Source organism: Mirounga leonina, unplaced genomic scaffold (genome assembly GCF_011800145.1).
Source record: "Mirounga leonina isolate KUSES-001 unplaced genomic scaffold, KU_Mleo_1.0 Mir_177, whole genome shotgun sequence".
Lineage (NCBI taxonomy): Eukaryota > Metazoa > Chordata > Mammalia > Carnivora > Phocidae > Mirounga > Mirounga leonina.
In genome coordinates this window covers 3,406,427-3,428,873 of record NW_023270459.1, presented here as the reverse complement: position 1 = coordinate 3,428,873, position 22,447 = coordinate 3,406,427, and the positions used below count along the sequence as shown (strand labels likewise).

General features: G+C 37.3%; 1 protein-coding gene across 4 annotated transcripts in view; it reads left to right on the top strand.

Moving 5' to 3' along the window:
- The first annotated feature begins 873 nt into the window (after positions 1-873).
- The window catches only part of LOC118022820 (zinc finger protein 82 homolog), a 55,830-nt gene continuing 34,256 nt past the window's right edge, over positions 874-22,447 (top strand). The window contains exons 1-5 of one of the 4 annotated variants that reach the window (XM_035023710.1): positions 874-948; positions 1,169-1,306; positions 10,299-10,369; positions 13,077-13,203; positions 13,493-13,591. In XM_035023710.1, coding sequence (XP_034879601.1) covers positions 10,361-10,369; positions 13,077-13,203; positions 13,493-13,591 — 235 coding nt within the window. In that variant the 5' untranslated portion in view covers positions 874-948; positions 1,169-1,306; positions 10,299-10,360. The other 3 variants (XM_035023713.1, XM_035023712.1, XM_035023711.1) reach the window with 3 other exon arrangements.

Genomic DNA, 22,447 nt, shown 5'->3' with positions numbered 1-22,447 from the left:
CTCCAAGCAAGAGCAAACACCCCATTAAAAAAAAAAAGAAAAAAGAAAAAAAACCAGTTCCTTTCAAACAAACTTTCTCTTTTAAGAAAACAATGCTATTTTTATTTCAATTCCATAATGCTACTGTTTTTACACAAAAGTCAAGCTTTAGCTCACTTACCAGCTCAATTATGTAAACTTCCTCCCATAAAAAAAAAAAAAAAAAAAAAAAGATGTCCTAGGAAAATCTATCCTTGTTACTGTTTTACCACTGAGGCTCAGCGACTACTCTCCAAGATACAATCCCAGTCATACATAGATACTTATTTAAATCACCCATTACACACACACACACACACACACACAATCCTGAGTCCCGTTTCTCCCTCTTTCCCGACCCCCAACATCCCAAATCACACACACCGGGAATCTCATTACTTGCTTCCTTGCAAAGGCTGTCTCACCGCCTCCTCATTCTCCTCACGCCCTGACTTTCATTCAGAAACCAGTAGCACAGAAAAATACCAGCCCCCTTTGCAACGTGGGAAACCCCTCCCTTTTGGCCTCCACAACCCCGTTTCAAGTTTTAGCGATTCCTCCCTCTGGACCTCCCCAATCCCGTCGCAACTTTCTAATCTCCTTCGTTTCGGTCACCCCAGCTTTCAGTCTCAGAAGTTCAGGTCCCACAATTCCTCCGCAGTGAGGAAACGCAAGCCAAACTCACGCCCGAACAAACACCGAAAGGGCAACCCAAGAAGCCTGCGCACTCCTTGGACGCAGCGACACTCCCAGAAGTCTCTGGGGTGTAGCCCGGAGCAAGCTGTGAAGAATCACGACGAATTTCAAACGGTCCATCCACCGCTTTCCCGGCTCCGAACTACAGTTCCCAGAAGGCTCAACGCTGCGAATAGTCTTACCTAAACCAAACCAGCCCTCCTCTTCCTGAGCCCGTATTCTGGGGATAATAAGGTGGGTCCGAGAAGCAATCCCATTTCAAACACGTCGGAGTGGCCTTCCTTGGAGGCCACTGCCTAAGACTGAACCAGGCTCTGCGTGGCCTCCGGTGCGCGGTTCCATAAAGGGGAGCAATCCTTTAAGCAAGCGGGGCTGCAGCTAACCCCTGAGAGAAAGCCTGGCGACCGGGAGCTATCTTGTTCGCCATAGGTAATTTTCTGACTACATTTCCCAGAGAACTCCTCGGCATCATTGTGATTCTCGCGTGAATTCAGCCTCAAAGTCACGCGCTGGCGGGACCTTCGGGTCTACACCGGCAACTGTTGCAGCGCTGTGGGGACTTCTGCTGTTCTGGAAGCTTGGAAGGCCTGAAGTGAGGATCCCCAGGAGAGGGCGGAGCCGGAGGCTCGGCTTTGTACGGCTGGGTAGGTTAGATTGAAATTGTAGGATTGTGTCTGGCGGTATGTGGTGAATGACCGTGTGGTTGTGACTAGCTGTTCCTATGGTGAGTAAGTGCTTCCAGTGATTACCAGTGTGCAGCACAGTCTGGGAGCCCGTGACTGTGCTGGTAAGATTGGATGCGACCCGGTGGTGTGTGTGTGATTGGGACCACGTGCGGCATTGTGTGTGAGGGTGTGGGGAGCTTGTGACTCCGTGGATGTGATACAGCGTTTGTCCCCGTAAGGGTGTGTGATTGTGCGACATTGTGGCCGTGTGCTGCAGAGTACAGGTGGGGGTACCTGTGAATACTATGTGGTTTTATCTGTGGTTAGTGTGATTGTGACTGTGCGACCATCTGCAGGTGTCAGGTACTTGTGACAGTGCGGTTGTGACTGAATGTCCTCTTGGTAAATGTGTGATTGTGCCCATGTGACCATTTGAGGCCCTGGGTGTGCTTTGGTTGTGGGTTACCTCTAGCTGTATGTCCCCGTAGTGGTTGTGTGATTGCTTGGTGAGTGGATAAATGTACGAGGTTTATTCACTTAGGTTGTCTACCTAAGTATTATACTGTAGTTTTCCCTCATTTTAAAACTTTTACAAATGCTATCGTATTGTCTTTTTTCTTTTTCTTTTGTTTATTTGTACAACTATGTTTTTGAGAATTGTCATATTCGGTATAGTAGTGGTTCATTTGTTTTCTTTGCTATATTGTATTCTGTCCTTTGAAGTATACCACTGTTGTTCATCCCTTCAATCAATGATGGGCATTTGAGCCATTTCTAGTTTGTGACTTTTTATTAACAGTGCTGCCACAGCATTCTTTTACAAAGGATATATGTGCATGAATTTATCTACCAGACCATGGAATTTCTGGGTCATATATCTTGCACTTTACTAAATAGTACCAAAATAATTACCTAAGTGGGTGCACAAATTTATGCGTGCACAGCAATATTTGAAACATCTCATTGCTTCATGTCCCTACCAAAACATGGTTCTGATAGTTTTTTAAAAAACATTTTTATGAGATATAGCATATATAAAGTACACAAATCTTAAGAATAGAGCTGTATCACAATTTCCTAAATTAACATTAAGAACTTTGCCAGCGCCCCAGAAGATTCCCTCATACCCCTTTCCAGTTATTTCTCCCACAATCGTTATTCAGAAGTCTTATCACCATTAATGACCCATTCCTGAACTTCTATATAAATGGAATTGTATAGCATGTGCTCTTTTATGCCTGGTCTCTTTTCTTCCACATTATGTCTGAGACTCATCCATGTTGTTGAGTGTCATTGTTCTAAGTTCTCTTTACATATGGGATATATTGCAATTAATTAATTGCTTATACTATTGATGGACATTTGATAGTTAACATTTCTTTGGCTATTACAAACTGTATTGCTGCTATGAACATTCTGTTTTTGGTGAACATGTAAATACTTTTCTGTTAGCTAAATACTTAGGAGTGGAATTGCTAGATCATACACTGGGCATATATTTAATAAATACTACCAATTTGTCATGTGGTTGTACCAATTCATCCAGCAATATATGAGTTTCAGTTGCTCCTCATCGTCTCTGTTTGATATTGTCAGTCTTTTATTTTAACTATTCTGGTGGTTGTATAGTAGAATTTCATCGGTTTTAATTTGTGTTTCCCTGATGGGTAATGATGTTCAGCACCTTTTCATAGGTTTATTGGCCATTTGGATATCCTGGTTTTTAAAGTGTCTGTTTAGGTCTTTCTGCCCACTGCCCTTTAAAAAAAAAATTTTTTTTTTCATTTTAAAAAACTTTTTATTTTTATACTGTAAATATAGTGTAAAGAATTCCTATATATTCTTCACTCAGGTGCCCTTGGTACAATGATGAAAATCAGGAAATCTACTGGCTAATTTACAGACTTTATTTAAATTTTGCTAATTGTCTTATCAGTGCCCTGTTCTTTTTCAGGATCCAATTGAAGATTCCCACATTGATTTAATTGTCTTATCTCTTCCCATCAGACATAGTTCTTTTTTTTTTTTTTTTAAGATTTTATTTATTTCAGAGAGAGAGAGAGAGGGCATGCGTGCACAAGCGGGGGGAGGGGCAGAGGCAGAGGGAGAAGCAGCTCCCCACCAAGCAGGAAGCCTGCTGCGGGGCTAGATCCCAGGACCCTGAAATCATGACCTGAGCTGAAAGCAGATGTTTAACCAACTGAGCCACCCAGGCGCCCCCAGACATAGTTCTTTAGCCTTTTTTATCTTTCATGACCTTGACACTTCTGAAGAGTACTGGCTAGTTATTTTGTAGACTATCATTCTATTTGGATTTTTCTGCTTTTTCCCTCATGGTTAAATTTAGACTATGCATTTTTGGCTAAAAGATTACAGAAATTATGTTTGTCTTCTTCTCAATGTGTCATATAATGTTATCAATATATTTCATTACTGGTAACGTTAACTATGATCACTTGGTTGAGGGGGTATCTGCCAGGTTTCTCTTTTGTAAAACTACGATTTTTCTCTTTTTAATTAATAAGTATCTTGTGGGGAGATGCTTTGAGACTATGCAAAAATACTGTCCTCATGGGTGTGCCTGATTGGCACAGTCAGAAGAACATGGGACTCTTGATTTTGGAATCATGAGTTTGAGCCCCACTTCGGGATATAGAGATTACTTAAATAAACTTAAAAAAGATGTTCTCATCATACTTTCACCCATTAACTTTAACATCCATTGATCATTCTTGTCTGTAACAATTATTACTGTGATGTTTGTCTAGTGGTGATTTTCTCTTTCCATCATTCCTTCTATATTTATTAATTTAAATTCTGTAAAGAGCTGTCCTTTATTCCTCATGTGTTTATTCAATTATTTATTAACTCTTGGGTATTTATTTTACTCTATGAGTTTTAATCCATTAGTATTGTTATATATTTTGTTCAAATTGTCCCAGATTGGGCCATTAGGAACTCCTTCAAATTAGCTCCTGTGTCCTTTTAACATGGCATCATTTTTGAGTACATTCTTATGCTTATGTATATCTTTTCCCATTTTCCTAGAAGGTTTTTAGCCCTTTGTCTTTTATGATTAGTGCTTTTTTTGTATCTTGAAAAGAAATCTTTATTTCCAAGTTCCTGAAGGTATTCTTCTGTTTTCTTTTGGAAGGTTTATAGATTTAGTCTGTGGTCCATCTTGAATTAATTTTTGTGTATGGTATTTATGGAAAACACCATCCTTGCCCATCTGAATTACAGGAGGCTTTTATCATAAGTTAGGTGACATATATGTGGCCCTCTTTCTGGACCATATTCTGTTTTATTATCATTTTGTCAGTGCCACTGTCTTGAAATCTATAGTATTAGTCCTTCAACCTTTTTTCTTTTCTTTTTCAAGAATGTCTTGGCTTTTTAAAGTCGCTTTAATGGATGTCAGAATCAACTTGTTAATTCTTTTTTTTTTTTTTAAGATTTTATTTATTTATTTGAGAGAGAGATCATGAGCAGGGGGAGAGGGTAGAGGGAGAAGCAGACTCCCCACTGAGCAGGGAGCCTGATGTGGGACTCAATCCCAGGACTCTGCGATCATGACCTGTGCCTAAGACAGACGCTTAACCGACTGAGCCACCCAGGCGCCCTCAACTTGTTAATTCTCACAAAAAATGAAAAATCCTTTCTGGGGTTTTGTGTGTGAGTCTGTATGTTACTTTGGGAAGAATTGCCATCCTATCAATATTGAATCTTCCAATTAATAAATGTGGTGTATGTCTACATTTGTTAAGATCTTTAATTTCTCTAAACACTTTGTTGTAGTTTTCAGTGCACATCTTTTGTTAGATTTGTACCTGGATATTTGACATTTATTGTTGAAACTGTACATGGTTTTTAATTTTTTTTTTATTTTCCAGTTGTCTGTTGCTAGAAGTACAGTTGTTTTTTGTATATTGTCCTTGTATCTAGCATCTACAAAATACCTATTGTATATGCTATTTATCAAGTTGAGGAAGTTCTCTTTCTCATTTGCTAAGATTTTTACATTAATGAAGTCTGAGTTTGGCAAATGCATTTTCTCTATCAAGAGGATCATATGTTTTTTACTGTTATCATCAATGTGGTAAATTATCTTAATTTTCAGATCTTGAACAAACTTTTTGTTCCTGAAGTAAACCCTACTTTCCATAATGTATTAAACTTTTTAAGAATTTGACTGGGTTAGGGTGCCTGGGTGCCTCAGTTGGTTAAGCGACTGCCTTCAGCCAGGTCATGATCCCAGAGTCCTGGGATCGAGTCCCACATCGGGCTCCTGGCTCAGCGGGGATCCCTCCGACCCTATCATCTCTCATGCTGTTTCTTTCTCTCTCTCTCTCAAATAAATAAATAAATAAATAAAATCTTTAAAAAAATAAAAATTAAAAAAAAGAATTTGGGTTAGATCTGCTAATACTTTATAGAATTTCTGCATTTATGTTCATGAGAAATATTGGCCCCTGATGTGTGACTCAATCCCATGGTTTTCTTTTCTTTTAATATCTTTGTTTTGGCATCAGGCTTATATTAGCCTCATAAAATGAGTTAGGAAGAATTCCCTGTGTTTTTCTATTCACTTTCTTTTCTGTTCATTTTCTATTAGTCTTATATAGAATAAAGGTTTTCCTTAAATTTGGAAGAATTCACTGATGAAGCTCTCTGGGCCTGAAATTTTCTTGATAGGAAGATTTTTATTTTATTTATTTATTTAGAGAGGCTTAAGCAGAGGGACGAGCAGAGGGGGAGGGTGAGGAAGGGGAAAGAATCCCAAGCAGACTCCATGCTGAGCACAGAGCCCAACACTGGAGCCCAGTCTCAGGACCCTGAGATCATGACCTGAGCTGAAACCAAGAGCCAAATGCCTAACTGACTGAGCCACCCAGGCACCCTGGAGATTTTTAAACTATGGAATCAATTCACCTCTTCAGATGTTTCAGGTTTTTTGTTTGTTTTGTCCATTTTGGCATGTTTTTTAAAGGATTTATCTGTTTCATCTAAGCTTTCAAATTTAATAGCATAAAGTTATTAGTATTCTCTTACTTTGTTTTTAATGTCTATGGTGTCTATAATGATGTTCCCTTTTTCATTCCTGATTTTGTTTATTTGTGTTATCCCTTTCTTATTCATTAATGTGTCTTTTCTTCTTCTGGGTACTATCAAGACTTTTTTTCTCTTATTGTGGCTTTGCTTTTTGTTTTGTGTGTTTTCCTTTTTATTTTTTATTCAGGTTTGCTGAGCTTCTTGAAAATTTTGTTGAGGCTTTTTATCAGTTAATCAGTTCAGATATTAATTATTCTCCAATCTCTTTTCTTCTTCAGAGGCTCCACTTACATATATGCATATCAAATACATTACATTACATTACATACATTACAAATCTTTTGACTGTGTCCCTTTTGTCTTACACTCACTTCTGTTCTTTCTGTTGTATTTTTTTTTTTAAGATTTTATTTATTTTAGAGAGTGAGAAAGAGCATGAGAGGGGAGATGGTCAGAGGGTGAAGCAGACTCCCCATTGAGCAGGGAGCCCAATGAGGACTCAATCCCAGGACTCCAGGATCATACCTGAGTTGAAGGCAGTCACTTAACCAACTGAGTCACCCAGGTGCCCGTTTCTGTTCTGTTTTTCCTCTGCACTTCATGTTGGGGTTTTTTTTGTTTTTGACTTGTCTTTGAGTTCAGTAGTCCTATCCTCTGCTTGTCTGGTCTTATGTTAAAACCATACAATGACTTCTTAATTTTTTTTTAAGTTTATATTATTTTATTATTTTTTTAAAGATTTTCTTTATTTATTTGTCAGAGAGGAAGAGAGAGCACAAGCAGGGGGAGCAGCAGGCAGAGGGAGAAGCAGGCTCCCTGCTGAGCAAGGAGCCTGATGTGGGACTCGATCCCAGGACCCTGGAATCATGACCTGAGATGAAGGCAGACACTTAAGCAGACTGAGCCACACAGGCATCCCTATTTTATTTTGTTTTTTTAGTAATCTCTACACCCAATATGGGGCTCAAACTCACGACCCCAAGATCAAGAGTCGAATGCTCTTCTGCCTGAGCCAGCCAGGTGCCCCAACTTCCTAATTTCTTAATTTACTGATTTAGGTTGTCTATTTGATTCTCTTTTATAGATTTCAGTTCTGTTTAATTTCATCTTATCCATTTGCCTATATTTTTTAGTTTTTAACATTTTAATTATAGCTTTTTTAAATTGTTTGCCAGTTCCAATATCTGAATCACCCATAGTACTGCTTCTATTTTCTGGTTTTCTCTCCAAGCATGTCTAGGAATTTTTAGTTGAATGATAGATATTGTGTCTAAAACAACCATGGAAGCCAAGGGCAACCACTACCTACGTCTAGCCTTCTCATTATAAAGAAAAATTAGTGCTTTTCAGGTCTTTGTTAACTAACAAATACAATTCTCAGCATACAGGAAATTTTTAGGATAATGTTGGAAATAATTCAGACATTATATTTTTATTAAAAGAATGGCTTATTATTTAGAAGAGTGCAAAATTCTCAAAAATTTTATTAACTAGATTTCAAAGGACTCTCTTGTCTGTAGTGGGATCTTTTGGCGGTGCTCCATACCCAAGGTGTGGTTATTTTGCAAGTACACTACAGTCTTGGCCCTAGAAATCATTGGCTTTAAAAGGGAGGAGCAGATTCCCCAGATGGCAAGAATTCAGCCAGAGAATATACTCTGGGAGCAAACATGAAGAGGGTTGGGAATGTAACAAACAGTATGGAGCTACTGAAGTAAGAATGTTTCCTGCCCATTCTACCTGGAAGGTGCAGCACTTGAGGATGCCCCTTTAACCAAGGAAAGGCCATTACAAGAGACCAGAAAGGGAGACTTAAAGTGAGAAGTATGGGAGAAGGAGCCCTGTTTCCAAGTCTTCCTGGATTATTATTGATTCTTTAGAATCTAGCACAATGCCTGCCACATAATAGATTATGTTGGTTTATAAAGAAAAAAATACTGAGAGCTTAATAAATAGTAATAATAATAAAAATATTAAAGGAGTGCTTTCAGATTTTAAAGAAGAGACATTTGTAGATTACTTTCGTTTCCTGAAATATATATATCCCTGGGGGTGAGTGCTTGGGGGTAGAAGTATCCATTAAATAATTGATAACAAGGTTCTACTTCCTAGGTGGCCAGTTTTACATGCAATTTTTTTTTTTTTTAAGATTTTATTTATTTGGGAGAGAGAGAGAGAGCACAAGCAGTGGGGAGGGGTTGCAAGAGGGAGAAGCAGATTCCACGCCAAGCAGGGAGCCTGATGCGTGACTCAGTCCCAGGACTCTAGGATCATGACCTGAGCCTAAGGCAGGCTTAACCGACTGAGCCACCCAGGTGCCCTACATGCAATTACTGATAAATTATTTAATGACCAAGAAGCTTTGTACTAGGAATGCTCACTGCCCTTTATACTTTTATAATGCTGTCTTTATTATATTCCTATATCTAATATTATCTAACAAAAAAACCCATATTTCATTAAACATTTCAACATTGATCTCAAATTCATTTACTCCCCTTAAACAATTTAGCCTTCTATTAGTATTTTAGTATAACATTCTTTTGGACATTTTAAACATCTTAAGCACACAAAATATATACAATTATTACAAATTTTATTACTACATTTACAATTAAAAGCATTCTAAAGCATCAGTGATAAGGATTTATTCCATTTCTATAGTTTTTAATTCATTCCTATTGTTACGTTAATTTAAGTATCTTCCTAAAGTTTTTGTAATATTGCTTTGTTTCCTTTTCTGGATTTCACTTTTCTTAAGATGAAATTCACTAACCCCAAAAAGTTTTCTCAAATTGGGTAAGATTAGAGGATCTGGTTCATCAACCAGTTGTTTCTTTTTTTTTTAAGATTTTATTTATTTATTGGACAGAGAGACATGTGAAAGCAGGAACACAAGCAAGAGGAGTGGGAGAGAGAGAAGCAGGCTTCCCGTGGAGAAGGGAGCCCGATGCGGGGCTCGATCCCAGGACCCCGGGATCATGCCTGAGCCAAAGGCAGACGCTTAACGACTGAGCCACCCAGGCGCCCCTAACCAGTTGTTTCTTGGTCAGGACCTGGGACCTGATTGTACAACCCAAGATCATTAAAAACTGTTTTGACAAATGTACACCCAAACTAATATGTATATGAACAACTTTTAGGAATTATTCAGAATTCATATAAAAGTAAAATGAAATACATATAAGGATATTTATTACAGCATTGTTTGTTATAGTGAAAGACAGGAAATAGCCCAAATGGTCATGGGCAGCAGGTTGGTTAAATAAAGTGTATCCATTTAATGAAATAAATGTAGCTAAGGGAATTACATAGCTCTGTATGTACTAGTTGGGATCCAGTTCAAGATACATTAAATAAAGGGGCGCCTGGGTGGCTCAGTTGGTTAAGCAACTGCCTTCGGCTCAGGTCATGATCCCGGAGTCCCAGGATCGAGTCCCGCATCAGGCTCCCTGCTCAGCAGGGAGTCTGCTTCTCCCTCTGACCCTCCTCCCTCTCATGCTCTGTCTCTCATTCTCTCTCTCGCAAATAAATAAAAAAATCTTAAAAAAAAAATTTTTTTTTAAGATACATTAAATAAAAATAGCAGTATGTATAACAGTGTGTATAATATGCCATCATTTGTGTAAAAAAATTTGTATCTTTGTGTGTATATATACGCTATATTCTCCAAGCCATATCTGATTGTTGAAATCTATCCTACTCCAGTCAAAGACTGAGGTCTCTGGAGTCGGAGATAATGAAAGGTTTGCCCATTTTTGTAATTGATAACCCTCAGGTGTTTGTATGGGGTGAACAGAGGGGAATGATCATTCTGGGAGCTATGAGGCAAGTGGAATCTTATGTAGTTTCTTTTGTCTTCCCCAGTTTTGCCCTTTTCCAAGAGGAGCCCAGAGGAGGACTGGTCTTTTTCTGCAAATACCAAAGCCATGGCTCAGGTGAGATGCAGTTTCCTTTTGCTCAAATAGAATCATTTTTACCCCTAGTACATGTAAACATTTGCTTTCCTCATCATGATATTTTTGGTGTTTAAAAAAAAAAAACAACTTTCAAACAGTTTAGTTAAAAGCAGTGTAAATGTCAAAGTTCTCTTACGCTTGCTCTAAAGAAAAAGGTCTCCAATAAGTCAATTAAAAGAATGTCTGTCTTGGTGGAGATATTTACAGAAAAAAGAACTGGTTCCATAACCATTGTTGGAAAAAAGAAAATCTGGTTAAAGATTTTTACACTCTTAAATTACAGGTAACAGAGGGCCAAGTGGTTCAATAACAACTCTCTGAAGATAGATGTCTTAATCAGATTAAAATCCATCAGAAAATTACTTATGGATCCCATCAAGAATCCTTATTTGTTCCTACAAAGAGATTGTTAATTACATAATGTAAAAATGGTCTGACTGAGACCAGGTTTGGAAAAGAAAATTTTACCCTGGTTAACATGGTCCCCATTTAGGAACCTGATCCCCATTTCTTCATAAACAACCCCAAGGCCCTCCCCAGTTCCCTGTTCTTTTAACCAGTGTTTACAAACTCATTTAGTAAGTCCTTCAGCATCTTCTGTCTTAGACTTCTGCCAGAAAGCTTGATAGAACAGAAATGTGTTCCCCATTTGTTAATGAATCTAATATGCTTGGACAGTGATTGGATGGGATGGAGATAATTAGGGGCACTCATAGGGAAAAGCCCTGATCATCACAGACCTAGGTTTTCAAAGAAGAAAATACAAGGAATGGGTTTTGCTTGATTTCAGTCTTAATACATGGGAAAATCTGGTGTATGAGCCTTTCAGGTTTGGGGATATGATTCCTGGTTAGTAGAAAGCTCTCCTCACCAGATCATCCATGATAAATAGACTTTAGTAATGCTTTTGTGTGAATCTGGATCATCTACCATCACTTTCCTATAGCGCAGGAACAAAGGGAATTTACAGTTGAGCAGTGGGCAGTTATAAGACTGGGCCAATACTGGGGAGCTCTTTAAAAATAACCTTCAACCTCAGTGTCTGAAAACCAAAGAAAACTTGTTTTATATCCATATTATAGGATATTATTCAGTGAAAAAATATGCTTATGAAAAGAATTTGTTGTAACAAGGAATTAACTATTATATAATAGTGTGAGATGAGAAAGGATCAGTCTTGAATTTAATGCAAATTTAATTTTCTAAGATAAAATAGTTTTTAAAGTCATTTTACACATTTTACAAGTGAAGTAGTGCTATTCCAATCTTACCCCATCACGAGTCCCACTCCTAAAAGGTGACTCAACTCTCTTGAATATGGTTTAATTGCTATCTTTTGATGAATCAGTTTTACTCTCTTGACTTACTACAGAGTGGAAGGGACATCGTACTCTTGTATTGCACCATTTCCTCTGATTCTGTTATTAATTATACTTTTTGTCAAATCAGTAGTATACAGAATATTATGACTGCAAGTGTTGCTCACTGCTGAGCCAGCTCATACCTCTGTTCTATTACAACCTTTCATTTTTCCTGGGGTTAATTGCTTTTTTTCCCCATTTGTTTAGTTGTCCATGTTTTCCCTCTGGTCAGACACATCAGTTTGTTCTGAGTGTGGAGACTGCCATCCCCCTTTTCCCTTTTTCCTGCTCCCACCTGGTCTGGTTACTCTCTGGGCCTGCTGCGTAGCTTTCCCAAGATTTCCCCTTTTTTGTTTACCTGAGATTTCCTTTCACTGTTCTCCTGTGGTTAATTCACCTATTTCTTGAATACTACATCTTCCTCTTTTTTGGTTACTCCCTCCCTTTGGGTGGAACACATCTGGTAGTTTCTAAGAAATTGTGCTGGAGTCCTTTTATGTCTAGAAATGTCTTTTTTCTTTTTTTTTTTTAAAGATTTTATTTATTCATTTGACAGAAAGAGAGACAGCAAGAGAGGGAACACAAGCAGGGGGAGTGGGAGAGGGAGAAGCAGGCTTCCCACTAAGCAGGGAGCCCGATGCGGGGCTCAATCCCAGGACCCTGGGATCATGACCTGAGCCGAAGGCAGACGCTTAACGACTGAGCCACCCAGGTGCCCCTAGAAATGTCTTTTTTCAACCCTCACAACAGAACGATAGTTGAGTTATGGAATCTAGGTCAGAATTTCTTTTTTCCATTAGCATATTGAAGAATTGTTCTTATCATTTCTTGTTTTTAGTAGTGTTCTTGAGAACCTCATTGCCTCTCTGACTCTTGAAGTCTTTTATATGATCTGCTCTCTGGTACTTACAATGTCTTCTCTTTATCCCTTATTCTGAAATTTTACTCTTAGCTATTTGGGAAAAGAAGAGAGAGAAAGAGGCTCACATGTGTTGTTGACTTATTGTATGGCAAGTATTATGCTAGCCATTTGTATATATTATTTCATTTAATTGGGATACCCCTCTTAGCAGGATTTTCTACCTTCCCAGTTTTATCCGGAGGAGACAGAATGAACATGGAAACACAAGATTCAGTCCAGCTTATATGTTTACGGTCCTCCACTTGCGTCCCAAGCATCCAGCCCTATTCTGTATGCTTGCTGTTTTTCACTTCTACCTTCATTCTTTTCTTCTTTCTTTCCTTCACAAAAAAAAAGAAAAGAAAAAAACAAAACAAAACACTTCTTTTTATTAATCAAGTCATATACATGGTTGTTGTTCCAGGAGTCAGTGGTGTTCAGTGATGTGTCCATAGACTTCTCTCAGGAGGAGTGGGAATGCCTGAATGATGATCAGAGAGATTTATACAGAGATGTGATGTTGGAGAATTACAGCCACCTGGTTTCAATGGGTAAGGACGTCTGTCCATAATTCAGATTCTGCCCTTAGAAGGTCTACTTTGTCCCATGTGAAATACCCACCTTTCAAGTAGGTATTTCTACATTCTGTGCTTGAGGAATGTTTTGAATATTGTAACATTAGAAAAAAGAAGCTGTGTTGAGTTATGGGGGAAGTTTCAAGTCCTCTGTTATGTTTCATAAATCTGATATACCTTTCTTTGACTCTTTCTTAATGAAGGGACTAAATTTGAATCCTGGGATATTCTCATCATAAACTTATCTCGTTACTTCTTTTGTAAGCAGGACATTCTGTTTCTAAACCAGATGTGATCTCCTTCTTGGAGCAGGGGAAAGAGCCCTGGTTGGTTGACAGAGAACTAACAAGAGAGCAGTGGCCAGGTAAGTGAGGCGTGGCAGGTAATGACCCAGTTGTCAGTGGAAAGACTGCACCTTTGAGGTGCTATCTGGGAATCTCCCCGTAAAAGCTTTAGGCCCCTTGTACACAAGTAAGCCTTTTCAGCATGTGCTTTCAAATGACCTTACCTTTTCCCCTTATTTAACACACTCTACCTGTTTTTCTCCTCTTATACTTCTAATTCCTCTTAGTCTTGCCCAGTTCTAACCTGCCAGTGACCTCCTCTACTCTCTCTAATGATATTCCTTTCTATCCATATTTTGGATCTAATTCCTCATCACTTCTCATCCTCTTTTGTATTTAATCTTAAAAAAGCACCACTCTCTCCTGAAATATATTTTTATTCTGTATTGCCAAACATTTATTTTCTTTAGGGTGTTTTAGATAAAGTAGCTCATATAGTCATTGCTTCATTCATACTTATAACAAACATTTACTGATTTTCGAATGTGTGAGGTACTCTGCTAGATACTGCAGAGATTAAAAAAGGAATAAGCAGTTGCAGAATGTATAGCTTAATAGGGGCACTACAACACGTCTATATATAACTTCTATAAAGTAGAACCATCATAAGAGAGGTTAAAGTAGGGAGCTCAGAAAAAATGAGGGATTAGGATATAGAAGAGAAATTGATCTGTATAGATGTCATAGAGGGAGATTTGAGTGTGCCTGTCATTAACTTTAGATAGAATGTTGGAAATAAAGGCTCTGTGCCTCCATTGAGAACTTAGAGCTGGCAGTGATCAACAGAATTGGTATGCAGGAGTTTAAACAGGACAGCACATTCATTCATTCATTCAGTATATGTTTATTGAATATCTGTTGTATGCCCAGCACTCTTCTCAACACTGATGTTACAGCAGTGAATAGAACATGCAAAATCTCTATTCCCAGAGCTTACCCTCCAATGCTGAGAGAGATACAAAAATAAATGAATATATGTCATGTAATAGTAAGTGCTAAAAAGAAAAACAAAGTAGAGAAAGGGGATAGAGGATGCTATTTTATAGGATGGGGTAAGAGAAACTTTTCCAATTAGGTGACATTTTGGCAGAAACTTGAAGTATAGCAGTAAATCATTATATGTGGTTACTGGAAGGAAGAACATTCCAGAGGGAGGAAGTCAGACATTCAAGGGCCCTGAAGCAGGTGTGCATTGGCTGTGTTCAAGGAGCAGCCAGGAGACCAGTGCTTTACCCTGGTTGTTTAACTATTTCAAGTAAATCCAAGACTACATGTCATTTCACCTTTGCATAATCTCAGTATATAGTTCTAAAATATATGGACATTTTTTTCCCTTACATAATTTTAATGCCATCATCATCCCTAATAAATTTTACAATTTCTTGGTACACTGGATGGTTTTCATGTCATTATATTGAATACTGGTGAGAGTGGACATTTTCATCTTAATGGTGCTATTGTCTTTAACTTGGTCTCTACTAAGTTTTACCCTTTTTATCTATTACTATCATTTTTCCAGTCAGTTTTTATGGACTTTATCAAATAAAAACATCCATTTACCCATTTCCAGAAGGTGCTTTTACTTTTTAATTTTAATTTGCGTTGGCGTCTTTAATATGTATTTTCAATGTGTTTGTAGCTCCTTAGTGATTATTGTGATTTCTGATTTTAGAAAATTAACGGTCCTCTACAAATTTTGTAATACTTTATTCTGTTGTTTTTAAATTTTTCTGTAATTTGTTTTATACCATTTAAATCCGTTTTAAGTTTCTTTTGCAATAAGGTATAAATTGAGAGTCTAAATCAATTAACCTCCATCCCTCACACACACACATTTTAGCAGCATGTCATCATTTAGCTCATTCATCATTGTTTTATCTGCCTGTTCAATAATAAGTTCTGATTTATGTTAGTTTGCATTTCAGGGCCTCTTTTTCTATTTCTTTTATCCATCCACTTATGCCTACAGAGATAGATATGCCTAGCAGAAGTTACTATATTGTCATTTTTCTTATTGGAGATTATCACAAATAATGTAACAAACTGCAGATGGACATTCCAACAGTTGTGAAATGAACTTTCACAGAACCATTACCCAGGTCAAGAACTACAGCACTACCAACACAGATCTCTTTGTGTCCACAATATCTTTGTGTCCTTTCATAGTTTTACTATCTAAGAGTGCCATTGAGCATTTTGTTTTTAAGATTCATACATAGTGTTGCTTGTAGTCAGACTTGATTCATTTCATTATATGAATATACCACAGTTTAACAGTTGTATTGTTCATTGACATTTGGACTGTTTATAGTTTTTGACCATGACAATGAGCTACTATGAACATTTTCTGTTTTAGAACTAGGAGAGAAGTGAGTGGATCATAAGACATAATGTCTTCAGCTGCCAAATTTTCAACTTTTCTTTAATGCCTCTACTAGTTTACAATCCCACCAGCGTATATGAGAACTCTCATTATTGCACGTTTCTTAACATATGGTATTGTCATGCTTGGATTTTTTCCAATTGATGAGTATATAGTATAGTTCAGTGTGATTTTAGTTTGCATTTCCCTTTTTACTGATGCGTTTGACACATTTCATATTATTGGTCTCTTGAAATTCTTCTTAGTGAATTGCCTATTCAGGTCTTTTTAAAATGTCTTTCTGTTGGATTGTCTCTAATTTTTTTAATGATGTGTAAGGATTCTCTATATATTTTGCTTATAAGTACATTCAGTGTTCTAAAATTGTAAATACCTTCTCTCATTCTGAAATGTCTTTTAGCTCTCTTTATGGTTTCATTTTGTGAACAGAAGTTCTTAATTTTAGTCAAATTTATGAGTGTTTTGTGCTTCACACTCATTGGAACTTAAGTGAGAAATTCTTCTTCAGCTTGTTTTAGAATCTTACATAAACAGAATCACATTATCTGTACTTTTTTGTCCTCTTTAAGAAGTCTTTGCTTACCATAAGACCATGAACAGAACATATTCTCTATTATTTGAGGTTATAATTAGACATTAGAACATATGGATTATCCTTAGTGTCTGTTACTTTTTATCCTTTTTTTACAATTTATACTGCCTTTACATGGAATTCCTTGGCTTATTTTGTATTAGCTCACTAATACATTCTTCAGCTATGACCATTTGGCTCTTCAGCCTATCCATTAAGTTTTTTATTTAAAAAAAAAAAGTATAGTTATTTATTAAAAAAACAAAAACAAAAACAAAAACCGTAGGGATGCCTGTGTGGCTCGCAGTTGGTTAAGCATCTACCTTCGGCTCAGGTCATGATCCCGGAGTCCAGGGATCAAGTTCCACCTCCGGCTCCTTGCTCAGCAGGGAGCCTGCGTATCCCTATGCCTGCCGCTCCCCCTGCTTGTGTGCACGCACTCTCTCTCTGACAAATAAATAAATAAAATCTTTATAATAAATAAATAAGTAAATAAATAATACTGTATACAAAAGGGGCCCTTGGGTGGCACGGTTGGTTAGACGTCCAACTCTTGGTTTCAGCTCGGGTCGTGATCTCAGGGTCCTGGATCAAGCCCCTCATCTGGCTCCAGGCTCAGCGAGGAGTCTGCTAAAGTTTCTCTCTCCCTCTCTGGCCTTCCCCACACACTCTATCTCTCTCAAATAAATAAATCTTTTTAAAAAAAAACTGTATACACAATAGGATATATATAACATAATGAACATAAAATTATAAGGTAATAACATGTAAATCTCTGGACTTGCATATGCAGGAGATTTGCTAGGAAATATACCTAGGAATGTAATTGCTGGGTCTTGGCATACATACTTACTACTCAGCTTTACTAGGTAATACCAAACCATTTTCCAAGTGTTTGTATCACTGTCTTTCCCTATAATTGATACTGAAAGATTTTTTTTCATTTTTTAATAATCTGATGAGTATAAAATCTTATTTTATTGTTTTAAATTACATTTTCCTTGTTACTATTAAAGATGATTGCCTTTCCTTATTTGGCCATTATTGCCCCTTCTGTGTAATGCCATTTTGATCATTTTTGTATTAGGCCATTTGTCTTTTTTCTAAGATTGTAGGAATTTCTTACATATTTTGAGGATACTAATTTTTGGTCAATAACATATTTTGTAGACATCTTTTCCTGTTGTAGGTTCTTTATTTACCTTATGATGTCTTTTGATGAACAGTAATTCTATATGTTAGTGTGGTTAAATTATATATATAATGGTTAAGTTATGTATAGTTTATAAAACAGTCTACTTTTTTTTGCTATATGTTTCATATCTTTGGGTCTTTTTTTTTTTTCTTTTTGAAGATTTTATTAAGTAATCTCTACACCCAACGTGGAGCTCAAATTCACATCCCTGAGATCAAGAGTTGCATGCTCTACTGACTGAACCAGCCAAGTGCCCCCATATCTTTGGATCTTAAACCTTTTCCTAGCCCAATTTTCCTCTATTTTTTCTTTCAAGAATTTTTATGTTTTGGCTTTCTTATTAAAGCCCTATTAACATAACCAAAATTTATTTTTATGAATGGTTTGAGGTAGAGATCAGTTGTAATTTTTTCCCATATAAAAACAAATTATCTTTTCCCCATTGAATGAAAAGTCCATCCATTTTCCACTGATCCACCAATCCACATGTTCCTTCTGCATATATTAAAATTTTGTGTATATATATGTCTCTCTTGTCGCATTGGCCTTTTTATCTATCCCTGTCCTAATTAGTCTTACTTTTATAAAAAGTCCTGATCTCTGACAAGACAGAACCGTCCACCCTTTCCTTCAGAAATGTTTGGTTATACTTTGTTTTCCATATAAATTTAAAAATTTACATTAAGTAAAGTTTCATTAAAAATGTTTTTTGGGGGGCACCTGGGTGGCTCAGTCAGTTAAGTGTCTGCCTTTGGCTCAGGTCATCTTGGGGTCCTGGGATCAAGTCCCGCACGGGGCTCCCTGCTCAGTGGGGAGCCTGCTTCTCCCTCTCTGCCCATCCTCCCTGCTCATGCTCTTGCTCTCTCTCTCACTCTCTTCTCAAATAAATAAAAACTTTTAAAAAAATGTTTTTTGGGGGGGTACCTGAGTGGCTCAGTTGGTTAAGCGTCTGACTCTTGATTTCAGCTGAAATCATGATCTCAGAGCTGTGAGATTAGCCCTACATCTGGCTCCCTGCTTAAGATTCTCTCTCTCCCTCTCCCTTTGCCCCTCCCCCACTCTCTTAAAAAAAATATATGTGGTGTTTTTTTCAACATGCATCCATGAATAAAACTCTCAACAAAGTGAGTGTAGAGGGAATGTACCTCAACATAATAAAGGCCATATATGACAAGTCCACAGCTAACATACTCAACTGAAAGCTTTTCTTCTAAGATCAGGAATAAGATAAGGGTGCCTCCTCTCACCACTTTTATTAACATAGTACCAGAAGTCTTAGCCAGAATAATTAGGCAAGAAAAAGAAAAGGCACCTAATTTAGAAAGGAAGAAGTAAAACTTTCTCTATTTGCAGATGACATAATATTTATATAGAAAACTCTAAAGACTCCACCAAGAAACTGTTAAAATTAATAAATGAATTCAATGAAGGCCCAGGGTACAAAATCAATATACAAAAACCAGTTGCATTTCTATGTTCTAATAATTAATACTCCGAGAAATTAAGATAATCCCACTTACAATTACATCAAAAAGAATAAAATATCTAGGAATAAATTTAATCAAAGAGGTGAAAGAACACTGAAAACTATAAGACACTGATGAAAGAAATTGAAAAGACACAAATAGGGGCGCCTGGGTGGCTCAGATGATTAAGCGTCTGCCTTCGGCTCAGGTCATGATCCCAGGGTCCTGGGATCGAGTCCCGCATCGGGCTCCCTGCTAGGCGGGGAGCCTGCTTCTCTCCCTCTGCCTCTGCCTCTGCCTCTCTCTCTGACTTTCATGAATAAATTAAAAAAAAAAATTAAAAAAAAAAAAGAAAAGACACAAATAAATAGATATTTGTGTTCATGGATTCAAAGAATTAACGTTGTTAAAATGTCCATACTACCCAAAGCAAGTTACAGATTCAGTGAAATCCCTATCAAAATTCCAGTGGCAATTTTCAGAGAAATAGAACAATCATAAATTTGTGTAGAACCACAAAAGAACCAAATAGCCAAAACAATCTTGAGAAAGAACAAAGCTGGAGGCATCACACTTCCTGATTTCAGACTATTTATTAAAAGCTATCAAAACCGGGCGCCTGGGTGGCTCAGTTGGTTAAGCGACTGCCTTCGGCTCAGGTCATGATCCTGGAGTCCCTGGATCGAGTCCCGCATCGGGCTCCCTGCTTGGCAGGGAGCCTGCTTCTGCCTCTGACCTTCCCCCCTCTCATGTGCTCTCTCTCTCTCATTCTCTCTGTCTCAAATAAATAAATAAAATCTTTAAAAAAAAAAAAAGCTATCAAAACCAAAACAGTATGGTATTGGCATAAAAACAGACACATTAGTCGATGGAACCAAATAGCCCAGAAATAAACGAACACACATATGGTTAATTAATTTATGACAAAGGAGCCAAGAATATACAGTGGGGAAAGGACAGTCTCCAATAAATGGTGTTGAGGAAACTGGAGAGCCACATGCAAAAGAATGAAAATAGACCTCTATCTTACACCATGCACAAAAATCAGCTCAAAATGGATTAAGGACCTGAACATAAGACTTGAAACCACAAAACTCCTGGAAGGAAATGTAGGCAGTAAGCTCCTAGATCCTTGATATCAGTCTTGGTGATCATTTTTTTGAATTTGACATCAAAAGCAAAGACAACAAAAGCAAAAATAAGTGGGACCACATCAAACCCAAAATCTGCACGGCAAAGGAAACTGTCAACAAAATTAAAAGGCAACCTTCAGAATGGGACAGAATGTTTGCAGATCATATATCTTGATAAGGGGGTAATAGCTAAAATATATATGCAGGGGGCGCCTGGGTGGCTCAGTCATTAAGCGTCTGCCTTTGGCTCAGGTCATGATCCCAGAGTCCTGGGATCGAGCCCCGCATCGGGCTCCCTGCTCCATGGGAAGCCTGCTTCTCCCTCCCCCACTCCCCCTGCTTGTGTTCCCTCTCTCGCTGTGTCTCTCTGTGTCACATAAATAAAATCTTTAAAAAAAATAAAAGATATATGCAGAACCCATAAACTCCATAGCAAAAAATCCAATTAAAATATAGAAGATATAAAAAGAAACACGGAAATTTTAGAACTGAAAAATACGGTGGCCAAAATTTTTTAAACTTACTGGATAAGCTCAATAGAATGGAAATAATGGAGAAGTTAATGAACTTGAAGGTAAGTCAAAAGAAATTAGTTCACATAAATAGAGAATAAAGATTAAAAACTTAAAAATTTAAGAATGTAGCCTCAGGCACATGGGAGACAACAAGAGAGGTTTAACATTTGTCACTGAAGTCCCAGAAGGACAAAGTTCAGGACTGAAAAAAGTATTTGAAGAAATAATGGCTTACTAAATTTGGTAAAAGATAAAACATAAGAAGCTCAACCACCCCAAACAAGAGAAACAAATCTGTACCAGACACATCACAATCAAATTGCTGAAAATGGATGACCAAAAAAATATTGAGAGAACCATAGAAAAAATAATACATATAGGGAAACCATTATTTGAATGACTGGATTTCTCTTTCTCTTAGTAAACCATGGAGGCCAGAAGAAAGTGGAACAATATTTTATTGTGCTAAAGAACTGTTAACCCAGAATTCCAAATCCAGCAAAAATGTTTCAGGAATGAAGGTGAAATTAAGAAAAGCAATACTGTAAACAGACTCACCTGAGGGTCCCTGTGGGACCAGGCAGTAGTGGGGAGACTGGCTAATGAGAGAGAATTTATACCATCTTAAAGGAGTAAGCACTTGTTAAGTCTAGAAGACAGCTGTCATATGAGAATGGTGGCCCAGTGCTTCCAGATAATGTTTTTCAGGAAATCAGAAATCCAGATTTTCATATTAAATCTGATATCTCAAGGCTAATAACTAAATCAAAACTTTAGAGAACTCTTGGGGGCAACATCAAACAAAAATGCATGAATAAGATACAACCTGATTCATCAGGTTTTTACTTCTGTGAAGTTCTCTTTTTCTTTGAACTTCAGAAATTCTACCAAGATATATCCAGTTAAAACTCTTCATAAGTTCTGCTCAACACAGAAAGGAGCTCTGTGATTACTAAGCATTTTGTTCAGCCCTGAAAATTTCTTTCATTGTTAGATCTGCATCATTGCATTATCCAGAACTCATTTTTTAAATATAATTCTCCCTCCCCATGATTCTTACTACTTTTTTGTCATCATTTTTATCCTTTCTCTGAGAATTTTTTTCATGAATTCTTGTTTTAGTGATAATTGACTTTTCACTGTGGAATTTGAAGATTTAGCGTACACCTTCATCTTCCAAGTAGCATGATTTTTAAATTAAATTATTCAGTTCACTTAATGACTATGTAAAACGTCTTTCATTGCTGAGCTCTAGTCACATTTCACTTCCTATATGACTTGTTCTTTTCCATGCAATTAATCCTTGTCTTAATTGAGAATTGCTCAGTTTTCTCAGTATCTCTCATTAATCTCTTTTCAGACACATCAGGTAACAGTTGAGACTATTACATAGCTATCATTTTAGAATTTCTCTTCATTATCATCCCATTGATTCCCTTCACCATACTCCTTTGAATTTCTTTTGATCACTTCTATATTTGCATGCCTCGGATACATTGATATACTTTGACTCTTGGATCTCTTGCCATCCTCTTTCTTGGTTTATTCCTTCATTATTCTAAGGCACATGTCCCAAAAGAAACCAAGGAAAGTATTCAAGAAAAGTAAATAGT